Source organism: Nanorana parkeri, unplaced genomic scaffold, assembly GCF_000935625.1.
Source record: "Nanorana parkeri isolate BGI_ZX_2015 unplaced genomic scaffold, ASM93562v1 scaffold329, whole genome shotgun sequence".
In the NCBI taxonomy this organism is placed as follows: domain Eukaryota; kingdom Metazoa; phylum Chordata; class Amphibia; order Anura; family Dicroglossidae; genus Nanorana; species Nanorana parkeri.
In genome coordinates this window covers 386,090-399,985 of record NW_017306597.1, presented here as the reverse complement: position 1 = coordinate 399,985, position 13,896 = coordinate 386,090, and the positions used below count along the sequence as shown (strand labels likewise).

The following is a 13,896-nucleotide window of genomic DNA, read 5'->3' as shown; positions in this document are numbered from 1 at the left end:
CTTTCCAGTTTCTATGTGTATATAAGTAATAGGATATATTTAATATGAAGTGCACTATTTAGTAGTCTCTCTATTAGATTATTTGTGTCTCTTAGTTTATACCAGTACATATTCTTGCAATAAAAAGGATTAAGGAAAACAATTCTAATAATTGCTGAAAAGGCAAAGCTTTGCTGCTGGAAATGTAAAGGGAACCTGTCACATACTGGGAGCAATCATTCTCTGACTCATAGCCAGTATACCACTTCCCCGGTAGTGAGGTTCAGCCTGCTGAAATGATGTCAGTACCTTGTAGATAAAATGCAGTCATGAGTTTGAGTCAGAAGTTAGCTTTTTGACAAATTTGCTTTGAGAAAGAAAGAGAATCTCTCTCTCTCTCTCTCTCTCTCTCTCTCTCTCTCTCTCTCTATATATATATATATATATATATACAGTATATATATATTTATTATATATACACTCAGTGATCATTTTATTAGGTATACCTTCTCTTAAATGCAAATTTCAAAACAGCGAATCCTGTGGCGGCAACTCAATATATAAAGGATGCAGATGCAAGATACAAGAAGTTGATATGCTCAAGCTAACATTTGCTTTGGAAATATGTGTCACCTAAGCATGTTAAAGGTTATTTTGCTACTTTTGTACAATTATTCTTAAAATGTCCCCCTCCGCTCCCCAGTTACTTAACAAAGTCCTATACATACTTGTCCCTGATCTTCTGAGGTCTTTGCTGTGTGGTTTGCTGGCAAGCCACACAAGCCTCTTCACTGAAATATCCTCATTTGGTTCTGTTTCTTCCGTGCATGTGGTAAGAATCTCCATTTGTTCCTACGCATAGGCTGTCCACCATTAAGACAAATAATAGATGGTCTTTCCATAGGAATGAATGGAGACTTCTGCAGCAGTAGCTGTGTGAGTCCCAGCAGGGTCCACAGTAAAGATCTCGGATCTCGGATGGGTAATTGTAAATCTTAGACATTCAGGCATTTAAAGGATAACTGTACTAGAAGGTGGTTGCAGCACTTTAGTAACTGTTGAGTTATGGGTTTTTCAAATACTGTGAGGGGAATTTATCAAACTGGAGCAGACAAAATCTGGAGCAGTTGCCCAGGGAAACCAATCAGCTTCTCTCTTTAGTTTGTTCAGTTAAGATTTAAAAAATTAAAGATAGGAGCTGATTGGTCGCCATGTACAGCTACTCCAAATTTTGTCTGCTCCAGTTTTGATAAATTCCCCTTTGTATGTTTTACAGTTTCAATAAAAAAAAAAAAAACAGCCAGTGCTCAGCAGTTTTGTGGGCAAAAAGAGAAATCAGAGGGGAAAGGTCAGACTTGTTTAAACACATAGATGGTGCACAAGTGCTTAAATGACCATTCTGTACAACAGTAGACAACATGTCAACAGTTGAAGAGGGTGGGCTACAGCTGCAGAAGACCAGTGCTGGGGTTCCAGGCCTGTCTTCTACAAACTACATAATCAGTCTGCAGTTGCCATGAAATATTTAGCAGTGGATGCCTGAAGATTGGAAAAGAATGCCAGATCTGATAAATATACATTCCTGCTGCAATATGTAGATGAATGGGATATGGGATGGGATAGATGTAAACATACACAGGATGAATCCTTTTGGAAAGGTTGAAATTTTGTGGTGCCATCGCATGGCCTAAAATTCCTAAGGAACATTTCTCAGTTATATAATGATCCTAACTGTGCTATCTGACATATAGATAGTGACTATGGGGAGAATCTATGAACTTTGTGATTTCTTGTATTTTGGTATTGCTGCAGCATTGGCATTCTGAAATACATTGTAACAATTATTATATGTACTCGTGTGAATTACTTGAGAGACAAATGGCAGAAGCTAAAAAGTGCTATCCAGTTAGTGAAGCCTAAGGCTGGGTTCACACCTGGATGTTACTATAGGCACGTTTTTTCAGCTCGTTTTTTAGCACGTTCTTTTCGTTCAGTGAAACACGCGTTCGACGCTCGTTTTTATACCTCCCTGGCGGTATGATTTAAAAAAAATTTCCTTTATTTTCTCTATCTTTTTTTTTTTTAAACTTTCAAACCTCCCGCCGGTTCCGCCCACCTGCAAAGCGGACGCTCACAAGGGACGGAACTCGGAAGACGGCAGCGGCCGGAGGACACAGCAGGGATCGCGGATACCCATACCAATGGACACGCGCGGAAATACGCCCCAAAAGAAGCTCCTGTACTTGTTTGGGCGTAGGGCAATTTTCAGCGCGTTTCCACGCGCTGAAATACGCCCAGGTGGGAACCATGCCCATAGGAAATTATGGGATTTCACTTGCTAAGCGTTTTTCAGCGCTTCGATCAGTGCTGAAAAACGCCCAGGTGTGAACCCAGCCTAACATAGGTAAAGATGCACAGTATTTAGCTATACTTTTTTATAACCATATTTGGACACATACACAAGTAGGACTACTTTAGCAAAACATATGTGTAATCATTAGATGGAAGAATGTTACATTTGGACAGCTAAATGCAGCCCATCACTTTTGTATGTTTTTATTGCAATTTGATACATAAAAGATGAGATATTTACAAAATTCAATACAAAGTATTAGGGAATCATGGCCCCACAGTGTGGCACTCGTCATAAATATACCAGTGTGACCTGATGCCAGGTTCCTTCAGTAAAAAGCATTAACAATTTCATTTCTTCTTTCCTTTCTTTGTGCCTTTCTTTTTTCCTTTTTCTTTTCCGGTGGCTTCCTGTGCACCAGGCATTGCTTTAATTCTCTTCTTCCCAAGGGGTGTCTTGGAGTACCAGCTCTGTGATAGGGAAAGACAATGAGGAAAATTCTGCATTGGACCTTGATATAAGGTATAGTAAGACAATGTAAATGTCATAATAAAATCTGCACATTGTGTCACCTTTTAAACACACATTAGGAATAGTAGACTGCTATTAAGGATAATTCATCAATACACTGCGTTTCTACCTGTGTTGTAAAGGATAGGTGATATATAAACTCCAGGATCGCAAATAGAAGTATACTGTAATAAGGGATGTGACTATAAATAAAGGGACTGTTTTGGGGCTGCTGTAGGTTGGAGGGCTAGGCATCCCTCCATACAAAAACTTTCAGTGCACCATGGAGATTGTAGTGGAGGGGAATGATGCTGCAGATTGGACTAGGTCTCATCTAATGGAGGCACATGAATGGACCCTTTGTGACCCTGTGTGACCCTGAGGAGAGGTGGGTTGGGTTGTCTCTGATGTGCCTCAGAAATCACTCAGGTCTTAGAACTCAGGTCACTGGACTTGAGACTACGGACTCCAGACCAATGACTCAGGTCTCAGGACCCAGGTCTTAAGATTAGGGTCTCAGGACCTAAGGCTCCATTCACACCTGAGCGGCTGTCCGCGCATATTCAGCTGTACGGATACATGCGGAACCGCTCTACACAAGGAATTTAATGCACTCCCGAAATAGTCCAAGTGCGATAATCCGGCAGATTCCGCATGTTCGCGGATATTTATTAGCTGCAAGCGAGCGGCATCCGTGCAGATTTAAAAATATCAGCGTTTTTGTCCTGCACGGTCTTCCGCACGGAAAGCCGTGCGGGAACTACAAACACTATGTGTGAATGCGGCCTAAGTCTCAGGAATCAGGACTCAGATCTCTGCACTCAGGGCTCAGGACTTAGCACTCACAGTCTCTGTCCTACCCCGATTCATGTTCGCGCCAGATTGCAGAAGGCAGCATACGTTCTTAAAGCAGAAGTAAAGTCAGTAAAACAAAAAAATATTTTTGGGAGGTAGGGATTGTTGGCAGAAGAGACATGCAAAGTCTCTTCTGCCAAAAAAATTCTTCCTCTCTTCCACAATTTTTTTTTTGTGTACACTGTACTGCACATGCACCATGCAGTGTACACATTCTGCCCATTCTTGACATATCTAAGATCCCGTGAAATGGCCTGATGCCAGGAGTTACATCATCATTGGCCATCCAATGGCTGAAGAGGATGACTAGGAACTTAGAAGTGTCAGCAGTACCCCACAGCAGTTTACTTCAGCTTTAAGAGAAGCAGAGTGCATATCACTCAGCCAGGGACTGATAGAGGTGGCAGCAGCTAGAACTATAGAGTAAATGTCAAAAGACATGGTCGTGGGATTACTCTGTGGACCTTCTGGACACAATTTAGTCCCTGATTCCCCCCACAACAGCCTTTTACTCCATGGACCAAACACATAGAATTAAGTCCTTGACTACTCACTGCCACAGCTTTTTTCCACAATACAACAATATTTTCAAGTATCCCTAAATTTGCTGCCAAGTACATATGGGGGTACTTGTACACTAGGTCAGGAAACACTGCGCTCATTTTAAGGAATTATCATAGAAGTCATGTTCTGAATAGTCACCACACAGGCATTCTATGATCCGCACCTTGAAAGCCTCCTCTTCTTCTTTGTACACTGGCTCCTGTCTGGACAAGGAACCCAGAAACTCTGAAGCTGCCAAGGGTTTGCTAGAAAGATGCCTGATCCTTCTTTCATTAAGCACTGTATCCACTGCTTGCATCATATGACCAGGGGTAAATCCATCCGTGATCTTAGCTAGGGCACTGAAGTTTAGAGACAGGGCACTGTCTAATCGTAGAGAGATCAGCTGCTTCCACAACACTGTGAAAAAAGGCATCACAGATACAAATTACTTATGCACAGTATTAGGAAAAGGCAGTCACAATTAAAAATAACACATGTCAGTTCCTATGGACAGGTCCTAATAGACAGTTTCCTTTTCCTGGAGATCCATCCTCTGCCTGCAGCCTTCTACCTTATACTGCTACCTACAGGTAGATTCGAGACCGGCAAACAACAAAACTGTATGTCAGGAACCAGATCTGAACCCAGGGCTTCTGCTGTAGCTGGCAGTGGTTCTACCTGGAGAGCCACCTTAGAACCTTAGATAGCTCTGTGCCTGATCTCCTGTGTAGTCAGTTAAACCTAGTTTCTGCTGAACTCTGAACTCCTTGCTCCTCCTTTGAACTTCCTATTTAAGCCATGCCTCTGCACTTCCTGTTTGCCAGATTATTGTGCTCCTGCCAATATCTTGCTTCCTGCTCCTTCTGTGATACAATCCGCTCATACTACTACCCGTGCACCGACTTTTGGCTGCTGATTCACCGACTACTCTCATCGTCTTCTACTTCATACCCGATACCTTTGGCTACTGACCTCAGCTTGATCTCTGACTATGCTTCTGCCTGCTCCTATACTACTACCGTCTGCTTGTGTATCGAACCCGGCCTGTTTGACTACGACCTTGCCTGCTGTTTCAGCTACTGGACTCTGAGCCTGATCCAGATCGTGACACTGTAGGCCATTCCAGAATAACCCATTCCTTCTAGAAATTTTCTTTCTCATCTATTGAGGGACACAGGAAGACTTTCACCTTCGGGATGTCCAAAACCAGTCCAACTGGGGGTTGGACAACACACCAAACAAATGCTATAAGGCCCAAGAAAAAAACAACATAGAGCTGTGGACTGCCTGCAGGTGAAAGAGCCACCTGAAGGACCTTATGTTGGAATCTGGCATTAGATTAGGCTGCAAAAACAACCACCTGGTAAGGAACAAGTGAAAAGAAGATTGGGTGGCAACGTTGCAAATCTGGGAACCACTTTGATGTGAAAAAGCTCAAGAAGCGTTCACAGATCTAGTGCATGGGTGTGCCTTAACAGGAAAGAACGGTACCTTAACCTTGAGAACATAAGCTTGGGTGATAGTCTGCCGTAGCCACCTAGAGATGGTGTAATGAGAAGCCAGAGCACCATTACAAGGTATGAGAGAATCAGTCTTCTACTGGCAAGTGCTCAAAAAAGCCAGTGGCTCTGGCCTTGACAGCACTCCCTGACTAAATTTTACCAGAACAGAGTCTGGAAAGCATCTGACATGCAAACCAGCACCTGAAGGTCACTTCCAGACTATGCCTGGATGGTCACACAGGATAGTGGCAATGCAAGACAAAAGCTCTAAGCAGCAATCAGAAGAGTCCTGATTTAAGAAGAAACATAAGTGAGAAAAAAAAGTGGTAACAAAAATAAGTAAGTCTTCCACATAGCAGAGCTGCAGAGAAGATGTTTCTCCTTCTAGTACACTAGCAAAAAAACCTCAGGCATGCTGGTAGTAAGGGAAGGGATGGGGGGGGGTTTTTTGGGGGGGGGGTATCCTTGCCTGGCGTACATTTTTTTGTATATCAGTGTTCACTCCTCTTGTAGGTGGCAATATTACCTGAAAGATTTCCTGTGTCCCTCAATGGACAAGAAAGTAGTGCTGACTTTGCATATATTGTGTGTCAGGGTTGTGTTAGTTACAAGACTACCCGATCAGAACCACAGATATTTTGCAAGTCAAATAATCACACATATGTAATTCAATTGTCTATTTAGCTGGATACTCATTTGCATATATCAACCATAAAGGAGGGACTAAAATATTGGTTGTGGTAAAAACATCCCTACCTCTTGACAGTGACACATCTGTGCAATAATGAAAAAAGAGGAAAATGAATAGATTCAGCTTCTCACCTAGACGTGCTGCATAATCAGGCCTAGGCACCAATATAATCTTCTTATATATTTTACAGAAGGGTTTCACTTCAGCATCAAATGGCCGCTGAGTGGTACCCACAACTACAATCCGATCTTCTGCTTTTATAGATTTCAGAAATTTAGGAAAGCTCTTTTTTAATCGCTTGGGATCTAACTGTAAAAGCAAAATAAAGTAGAGTGGGTTAAGTTATATGTGTTATATGTACAGTGTGAATTATAGCCTTAGATACAACTAAAAGACACTCCATGATCTTCCCTTGAATTTTTTAGGATACGGTGGTTACATTATAATATGTTTGTTAAACCACCAGGGGGCAGCAAATCAATGAAGCAGAACTAACACATGTCATTGCTATAAATCTACTTCACAAAAATACATACAAAAAAAACATGACTTCAATTAGAAATATCTGCTGATAACTGAACCTAAAATTGAGTTTGTAGAGTACAATGTGGCAGGAAAAAACTAAATCAGGAATTGATTGGACCACAACACCACCAGCCATGCAAATAAATCATACATCATAGCTAATAGTCAGATGTTTAACACTGTGCATCCTGCATGGTAGATTGTACAACACTCCAGTGCTCAGTTCTGAATGAGGCATAGATCTGGGTGATGGAATGGGTTATATAATTAATTGGATGACAAGAATGTAGCATTTCGGTGTTAAGTGTAATGCGCACGTTGTCAGTCAATAAAGAAATAAAAAAATAAAAAAAGAATGTAGGAATACAGTTACCTGCTTTTCTGTTTTTGGTACTTTCTTGTAAAAAGTCTTCTCTGCATCATCAATCCATATGACTGATGGCTGAAGCTGACGGGCCACCTGTAGTTAGGAAACCCATATAAATATAATATTTCACAGTAGGTGGTTATTAGCAAAATATAAAGAAAAGTCCCTGTTCCAGCTTTCCTGTAAATCTTAGCCAAAAATAAAGATTTGATTACTATAGGCTGTACTTAATAAAGTCTGTCTTCTGTAATGAGTGCTTTTCCTTCTGTGTTAAAAGTTTAGCTGCTGTGTACTTGCTTTTTCCACAGGAAAGTGTAGTGTATATTGTGGTGCTATATAAATAAACACACATCATCCATCAATGCATGTTGAGGTTCCCAGCATGCTATGTACTAAAATCACCACTAGATGATGTTCTTCCATCATTGCTATAGTGAAGCACGTGTGTTTCATCTACAGCACCTTCACACTGGGAAATGCACATTCCAAAACAACCCAAATATCAGGCAGTTTATAATATTATAGATTTTATGGTACACACAAATATTTAAAAGAAAAAGACATATGTTAATATAAAAAAGAATTCTGTTGTGGTTCCTGATTAGCATTGCTTTATAGACTAATTCCATGTTTACAAATTCATATGTTAAAGAAGTTCCCCAATTCTTAGTTTTTACCAATAGGTGCGGGACAGACATGTTATTAAGTGTTACTTTTAATACTGCCTAAATATTAAGGTGACTCCAATATGTTTGCCCCGTCTGGCAATATACAGTAAGAATGGGGAAACCCCAGAACTACACATCAGCTGAGGTATTTCCCTGACTCCTGCCAACATAATTTAGGATGGAAGGTGTTTTATTGTGCCTGTGTTGTTGGGTGTCAATAAATTGGTGTCTTACAACCATCTTGATCATGTAATGCCATTTTGGATGATGACCAGAGTAGACCTTAAAATCTTGGTAAGGATGCTCCAGAGGTGGGATGGGTGAAAGAAAAATTAAGGACTAAACTATATAAGACATTTCAGGCTTATGCTGTTGCAAAATTTAAAGTGTATCTACATTTAAAGGAGAACTATGAGGCAAGTGTCTCTTTGGGTGAAGGGAGGACGCTAGTTTGTGTCCTCCCGTTACTGGAAAAGCCCTAACCCCATAGTTCTCCTTTAATATGCTTTCTGTAGTTCTTTGTCAGGTGGGGGAGTATTGAACCTCCTCTATGGGTTTTATTGCCATCTGTGTCTGCTCGGGAGACACGTTCTCTCTATTTGTCCTGGTCACTATTGTTACCAAGATATAATGTGATGGGAAATCCAAAATGTTAAAGTTGTCACTAGAACAGGATGTGACTACTTTACAATAGTTGCACACATTTTGGAGAGATTTCCTCTCACTTTCTGTTGTGTCTCTGGGGAGAGGAATTCTCCCCACTGGGACACAGACTGCACTAAAAAAGAAACTGTACAGGTTTAAAAAACAATATTTTCTACTCTGTCTATAAATAATAAATTGTTTTTGCTTTAGATATACCTTAACTTCTCCCTGGTAGTCATGGCATTGCAACATGCTAAAACCAATATGTTGCCAATTGGGTGATTGGTAACAAGTGGTTAAATAGTTGAGTTTCATGACAATAACATCCCCCATGTGGTTTAAGCCCTTAGAGACTTGCTGTGCAGAGTGTCTCACCTCAATGACAGTGGAGTGATTGCACAGCTCCGTGACACTTAGGTATTCAACATACCCTGTACTAACATTTTTAGGAATGAGTTTAATCATCTTTTCAAACAGATCACTGCAGATTTTTTGCTGTTATCACTGTAACTTTATTTCCAGCATTCAGAGTTTATAAAAGAATACAGGTTTGTATTTCTCTGCTTTGTCTGGCATTCCCTTATTGCCATTGTCTACTTTCTTCATGTTTACATTCCATCTCTTCCTGCAAAGCTTATGTCAGAAAGTGTGGTTCTCCTCTGACACCCTTAGCCCAGTGATGTCACTGCACCCCCTTGTTCTGGAATCCTGGTACATGCTGGTAGATAATAAATCAACAGAAGTATTTGCTGATGATGAAGCACACAGCTGCTCTAGGTTTACGTTGGGCTAATTAATTATCCAAAAATGTTACACTTGGCAAAATAAGCCTTTGAATAAACATCCCCTTCATACTCTGGAATCTACCCTGAAATGACTGCATGACGTTACAGCATCTACTCCATATGTGAATCCATACGCACTGATATATTGTGTAATGTATTGTAATGCTCTCCGGGTGTTACATGTGCTACAATAAAATGTTTAATAATAATTAAGATTTTTCGGTATCAAGTACATGTACCAATATTTTTTCCCATTAAGAAAGCCGGGCAGCGTGTAATGACTGACTGCCCGGCTTCCTGATTACCCGGGAAGCCAGGAGGCGTGTAATGACTCACCACCCAGCTCCCCGATTGGCCAAGAAGCCGTCTCCATGCACCCTCGTCACCAGGTGACGAGAAAACATGGAGCCAGCTTTCTGGCCAATCAGGAAGGCGGGGGGGGGGGCAGGTAATAACTCGCCGCCGGGCTTCCTGATTGGCCAGCTTCACGACCAATCAGGAAGCCAGGCTGCGAGTCATTACACGGAGCCCAGCTTTCTGTTTGGTCAGGAAGCTGGCTCTATGCTACCTGAAGCATAGAGCTGGCTTTCTGGCCAATCAGGGAATCGGGGGGTGGGTAAATGACCCACCGCCCAGCTTCTCGACCAATCAGCCGGGAAGTGATCATTACCCGCCCCCCGCCTTCCCCCGCCTTCCTGGTGACCAGGGAGTATGGAGTCGGCTTCCTGGCCAATCAGGAAGCCAGGCAGCGTATAATGACTCACCGTCCGGCTTCCTGATACTGGAAGTTCTGGTATCGGGATGGGCATCGGGAGCATTGGGGGCGAGTACTCGCCCAAATACTCAGTATTGGCCCGATACTAGTATCAGTATCAGTGCATCCATACCTTTTAAAGGAAAAGAATATAACATGGGGAAATATGCATGTATTTCAGAGATGTACTGACAGCCCCCTGGTGTTAGTGGATGGAAAAATAAAATAGAATTCTAAGGTTGCTAAGGTCTATGGATGAGACTGGGGAGCCCTGTGCAGGCCTTGAATGCTCTGTATGGAGCTGGGAGGCTCTGTAGGGGGTAAAAAGCTGTGGATGGGGCTTAGGGACTCTGTCGGAGGTGGAAGGTTCTGGATGAGGTTGGTGTCACTATGTGGGGATGAGAGTTCTGAATACTGTTCAATACTGAAATATTGTCAGGAAAACTTTATCAGAAAAAAACATTTCTGTAAAATTGTATAATGCTAATCAGTAAGTGTATGGAGAATGGATCTTATAACAACATTCACAACATGTTTCCTAGGGGCAAACTAACCTTCAGCACCATATGCAGCATCATCTGCAGTCCACTCTTGCCTGGGTATTTCCCAGCTATATTGGCTGGAGATAAATTAAACAAGTTTGCTCCAGTCTCATTGCAGATAGCATTCACCAGCATCTTTTTTCCAACACCCGCTGGTCCTGTAAGAAGAATGGCTTTCACCGATGGTGCCTTCTGATGCACTGATTCACAACCTGTAAAAGCGAGATTTGACAAGTCTCAGACATTGAATTCAAACTTTACAATTAATAAAACAGCCATTTAAGGGGTTTCAAAGATGCTTAACCAAGAGATGTATGCCATGTCATCACTATAAGGACCTTACTCATAAAACCCAGTAAAAATGTATTGGTCAGTAGAACCCATTCAAAGTGTCAACAAGATTGTCAACAAGATTGTTCTGCAGAGCAACCAATAACATTTATTTTTTCAGAACAGAGGTGGCACATATGTAGTGCTTTGAGCATCACTGCTTGTCTTTGCAACTGTCTTTCCATCAAGAGTATGATAAACTCACACCACACCATCGTCAGTGTACGAAGTCAGGTCATCAACTGAAGACTGTCCACAGAGCGAGATGTGTTATAATCTCACACCATGCTGTTGTTAGAATGCAAAGCCAGGCCATCCACTGAAGACTGTTCACAGAGTTATATGAATGATAAACTCAAACCAAACATTTGTCAGTGTACAAAGCAAGGTCATCCACTAAAGTATATCCACTGAGTGAGAGTTCTGCAAACTAATGTTTGGGTCACAGCGTGGTACAACATGACCCATATGCTTCATAACTATTTCACCAATGTTTTCCATAGAAATGTTCCATTCCGTAGCTCCTGTTTTTGGGAAAAAGTAATTAATACGTCAGGAAATGTGTCCATGTTGCATTTAGCAACTTAGTGGCTGTACAAGAATTATACATTTTTTTATTGCCTTGAAAAAAGAAACAGAACAATGAATCTGACTTTTGTGTTTTTCTTTTTAAAGTAAGTCAGGAGGCCAGGGCATAGTAAGAATGATGAAGTCTCATGTGCCTCTCTTAGTCTGTTGAATCACTTTTACAGATGTCTAACACACAGCAACTACCAATGCAAGAGAAAAGATAATATTCACCAAGCCTGGTTTCCATCATAATCCTCAGGCATTTTTCACCAGACAGGGAGAAACAATAAGTGCAGTAAAAAGCTGTGACCTTAAAATTTGCTCCAATACATTTTGATCACTGAACACCTGCCAGCAGCATTCATTGTTCTGGCTCTTCAAAAGAAGATCGATGAGCTGCCCTTTCCTTTTCAATCACAATCTGTTGTGCCACGCTGTAAAACGGAGCATCTACCATGCACTGACAAGATGGCAGAATATAAACTGAGGACTACCTACTATAGTGCAAATTTAAGCTTATGTTTGTAAAGGACAGGTTCACTGTATCCCTTTACATTTAAAAACAGGCTTATGAACTGCACACAATAATTAATAAAGTAAAGTCAGGTCAAAACAAAGTGAGGGGAATTTATGAAAACTGGAGCAGACTGAATCTGGAGCAGTTGACATGCACAGTTGCTCCTAGATTTTGCCTGCTCCACATTTGATGAATTCCCCATAGTGTGTTTTACTGTAAAGTATAGTATAGCATTAAATAGTATAGTATAGCATAGCATAGCATTGAATAGTATAGTATAGTATAGCATTGAATGGTATAGTATAGTATAGCATTGCATAGTATAGTATAGCATAGCATTGAATAGTATATTATAGCATAGCATTGTATAGTATAGAATAGTATAGCATTGAATAGTATAGCATAGCATTGCATAGTACAGTATAGCATAGCATTGAATAGTATAGCATAGCTTTGAATAGTATAGTATACTATAGTATAGCATAGCTTTGAATAGTATAGTATACTATAGTATAGCATAGCATAGTATAGTATCGTATAGTATATCATTGAAAAGTATGGTATAGTGCTAATATTTTATGGTTTATTTTGCATATATTATGACTTACAAAAAGGTGGAGCTGAGTGCCACTATTGAGAGGGGAAAGGAGGGAGAGAAGATGAGCACCACTATGCAACGAGGGATGGAGGAGTGCCTTTGTGGAAGGGGGGGTTGAAGAGATGAGCACCACTAAGAAGAGAAGGGCCAGAGGAGATTAGTGCCATTATGGAAAGAGTAGTCAGTAGAGGTGAGCTACACAGTGGAAAGGGGTACAGAGGAGATAAGGGCCACTTTGGAGAGGAGAGGCGGAGGAGAGTGTGCCACTATGGAGAAAGGTAATGGGAGGAGATGATTGCCACTATAGAGGGGGACTGTGAAGGAGATGAACCATACTATGGAGAGGGGGTTAGAGAGAGGGGTGGAGGAGATGACCATCACTATGGAGAGGGAGCTGGAAGAGATAAGCACCGGTATGGAGTTGGGAGGTGGAGGTGGTGAACATCATAATGGAGAGGAGAGGTAAAGGAAATAAACCTCATAATGGAGAGGAGGATGGAGAAGATGAGCACCACTGTGAAGGGGGGAGGTAGAGGAGAGGGGTGTCGCTACAGAAAGGGAAGGTGCAAGAGAGGAGTGCCACTATAGAGATAGGAGGCAAAAGAGAGTAGTGTCATCATGGAGAGGGAAGATGGCAGAGATGAGAACCACTGAGGAGAGGAGTGCCCACTATAGAAATAGAAGTTGGAGTAGAGGAGCACCACTTTGGAGAGGGAGATGGAGGCAAGTCACTATGAAGATGGAAGGCAGAGGAAATAAGCATTGCTATGGAAAGGAAGGGGGGAGAAGATGAATGACACTCTGGAGAAGGGAGTAGTAGGGGATGAGCTAAAAATGTATATAAAAACATGTGTATGGAAGAGTACCATAATGTGAATGTGAGGGAGCTGGACACTGGGTGGACTGGGATTGGCCAGACATACCTTTAAGATAATACCGAGGAAGGAGGGCACTATGTTCTGATGAAGCGTCAACGTTAATCTCTATGATCGCACATTGGAACTGTTTTGCTGATGTCCACTTGCCTGCCTTTTACCCACCATCCTATGGTTTTTATCCTATCATGTTTGTGAGTACCTTTTTCATTGTTATGACTATCTGAATTAAATGTATCTGCACCAGGAAAGGCGCCCGCTCTTGCTTTCTTTCCAGACTCCAC

At 41.5% G+C, this 13,896-nt stretch overlaps 1 protein-coding gene across 1 annotated transcript in view; it reads right to left on the bottom strand.

Annotated features, from left to right (window-relative positions):
- Window positions 1-2,682: 2,682 nt before the first annotated feature.
- IQCA1 (IQ motif containing with AAA domain 1) overlaps window positions 2,683-13,896 on the bottom strand; it is a 143,506-nt gene continuing 132,292 nt past the window's right edge. The window contains exons 14-18 of the mRNA XM_018558266.1: window positions 10,735-10,934; window positions 7,335-7,421; window positions 6,568-6,745; window positions 4,425-4,660; window positions 2,683-2,802 (exon numbers count right to left, since the gene is read on the bottom strand). Of these exons, the coding sequence (XP_018413768.1) occupies window positions 2,683-2,802; window positions 4,425-4,660; window positions 6,568-6,745; window positions 7,335-7,421; window positions 10,735-10,934 (821 nt within the window). The remainder of the gene's footprint in view (window positions 2,803-4,424; window positions 4,661-6,567; window positions 6,746-7,334; window positions 7,422-10,734; window positions 10,935-13,896) is intronic.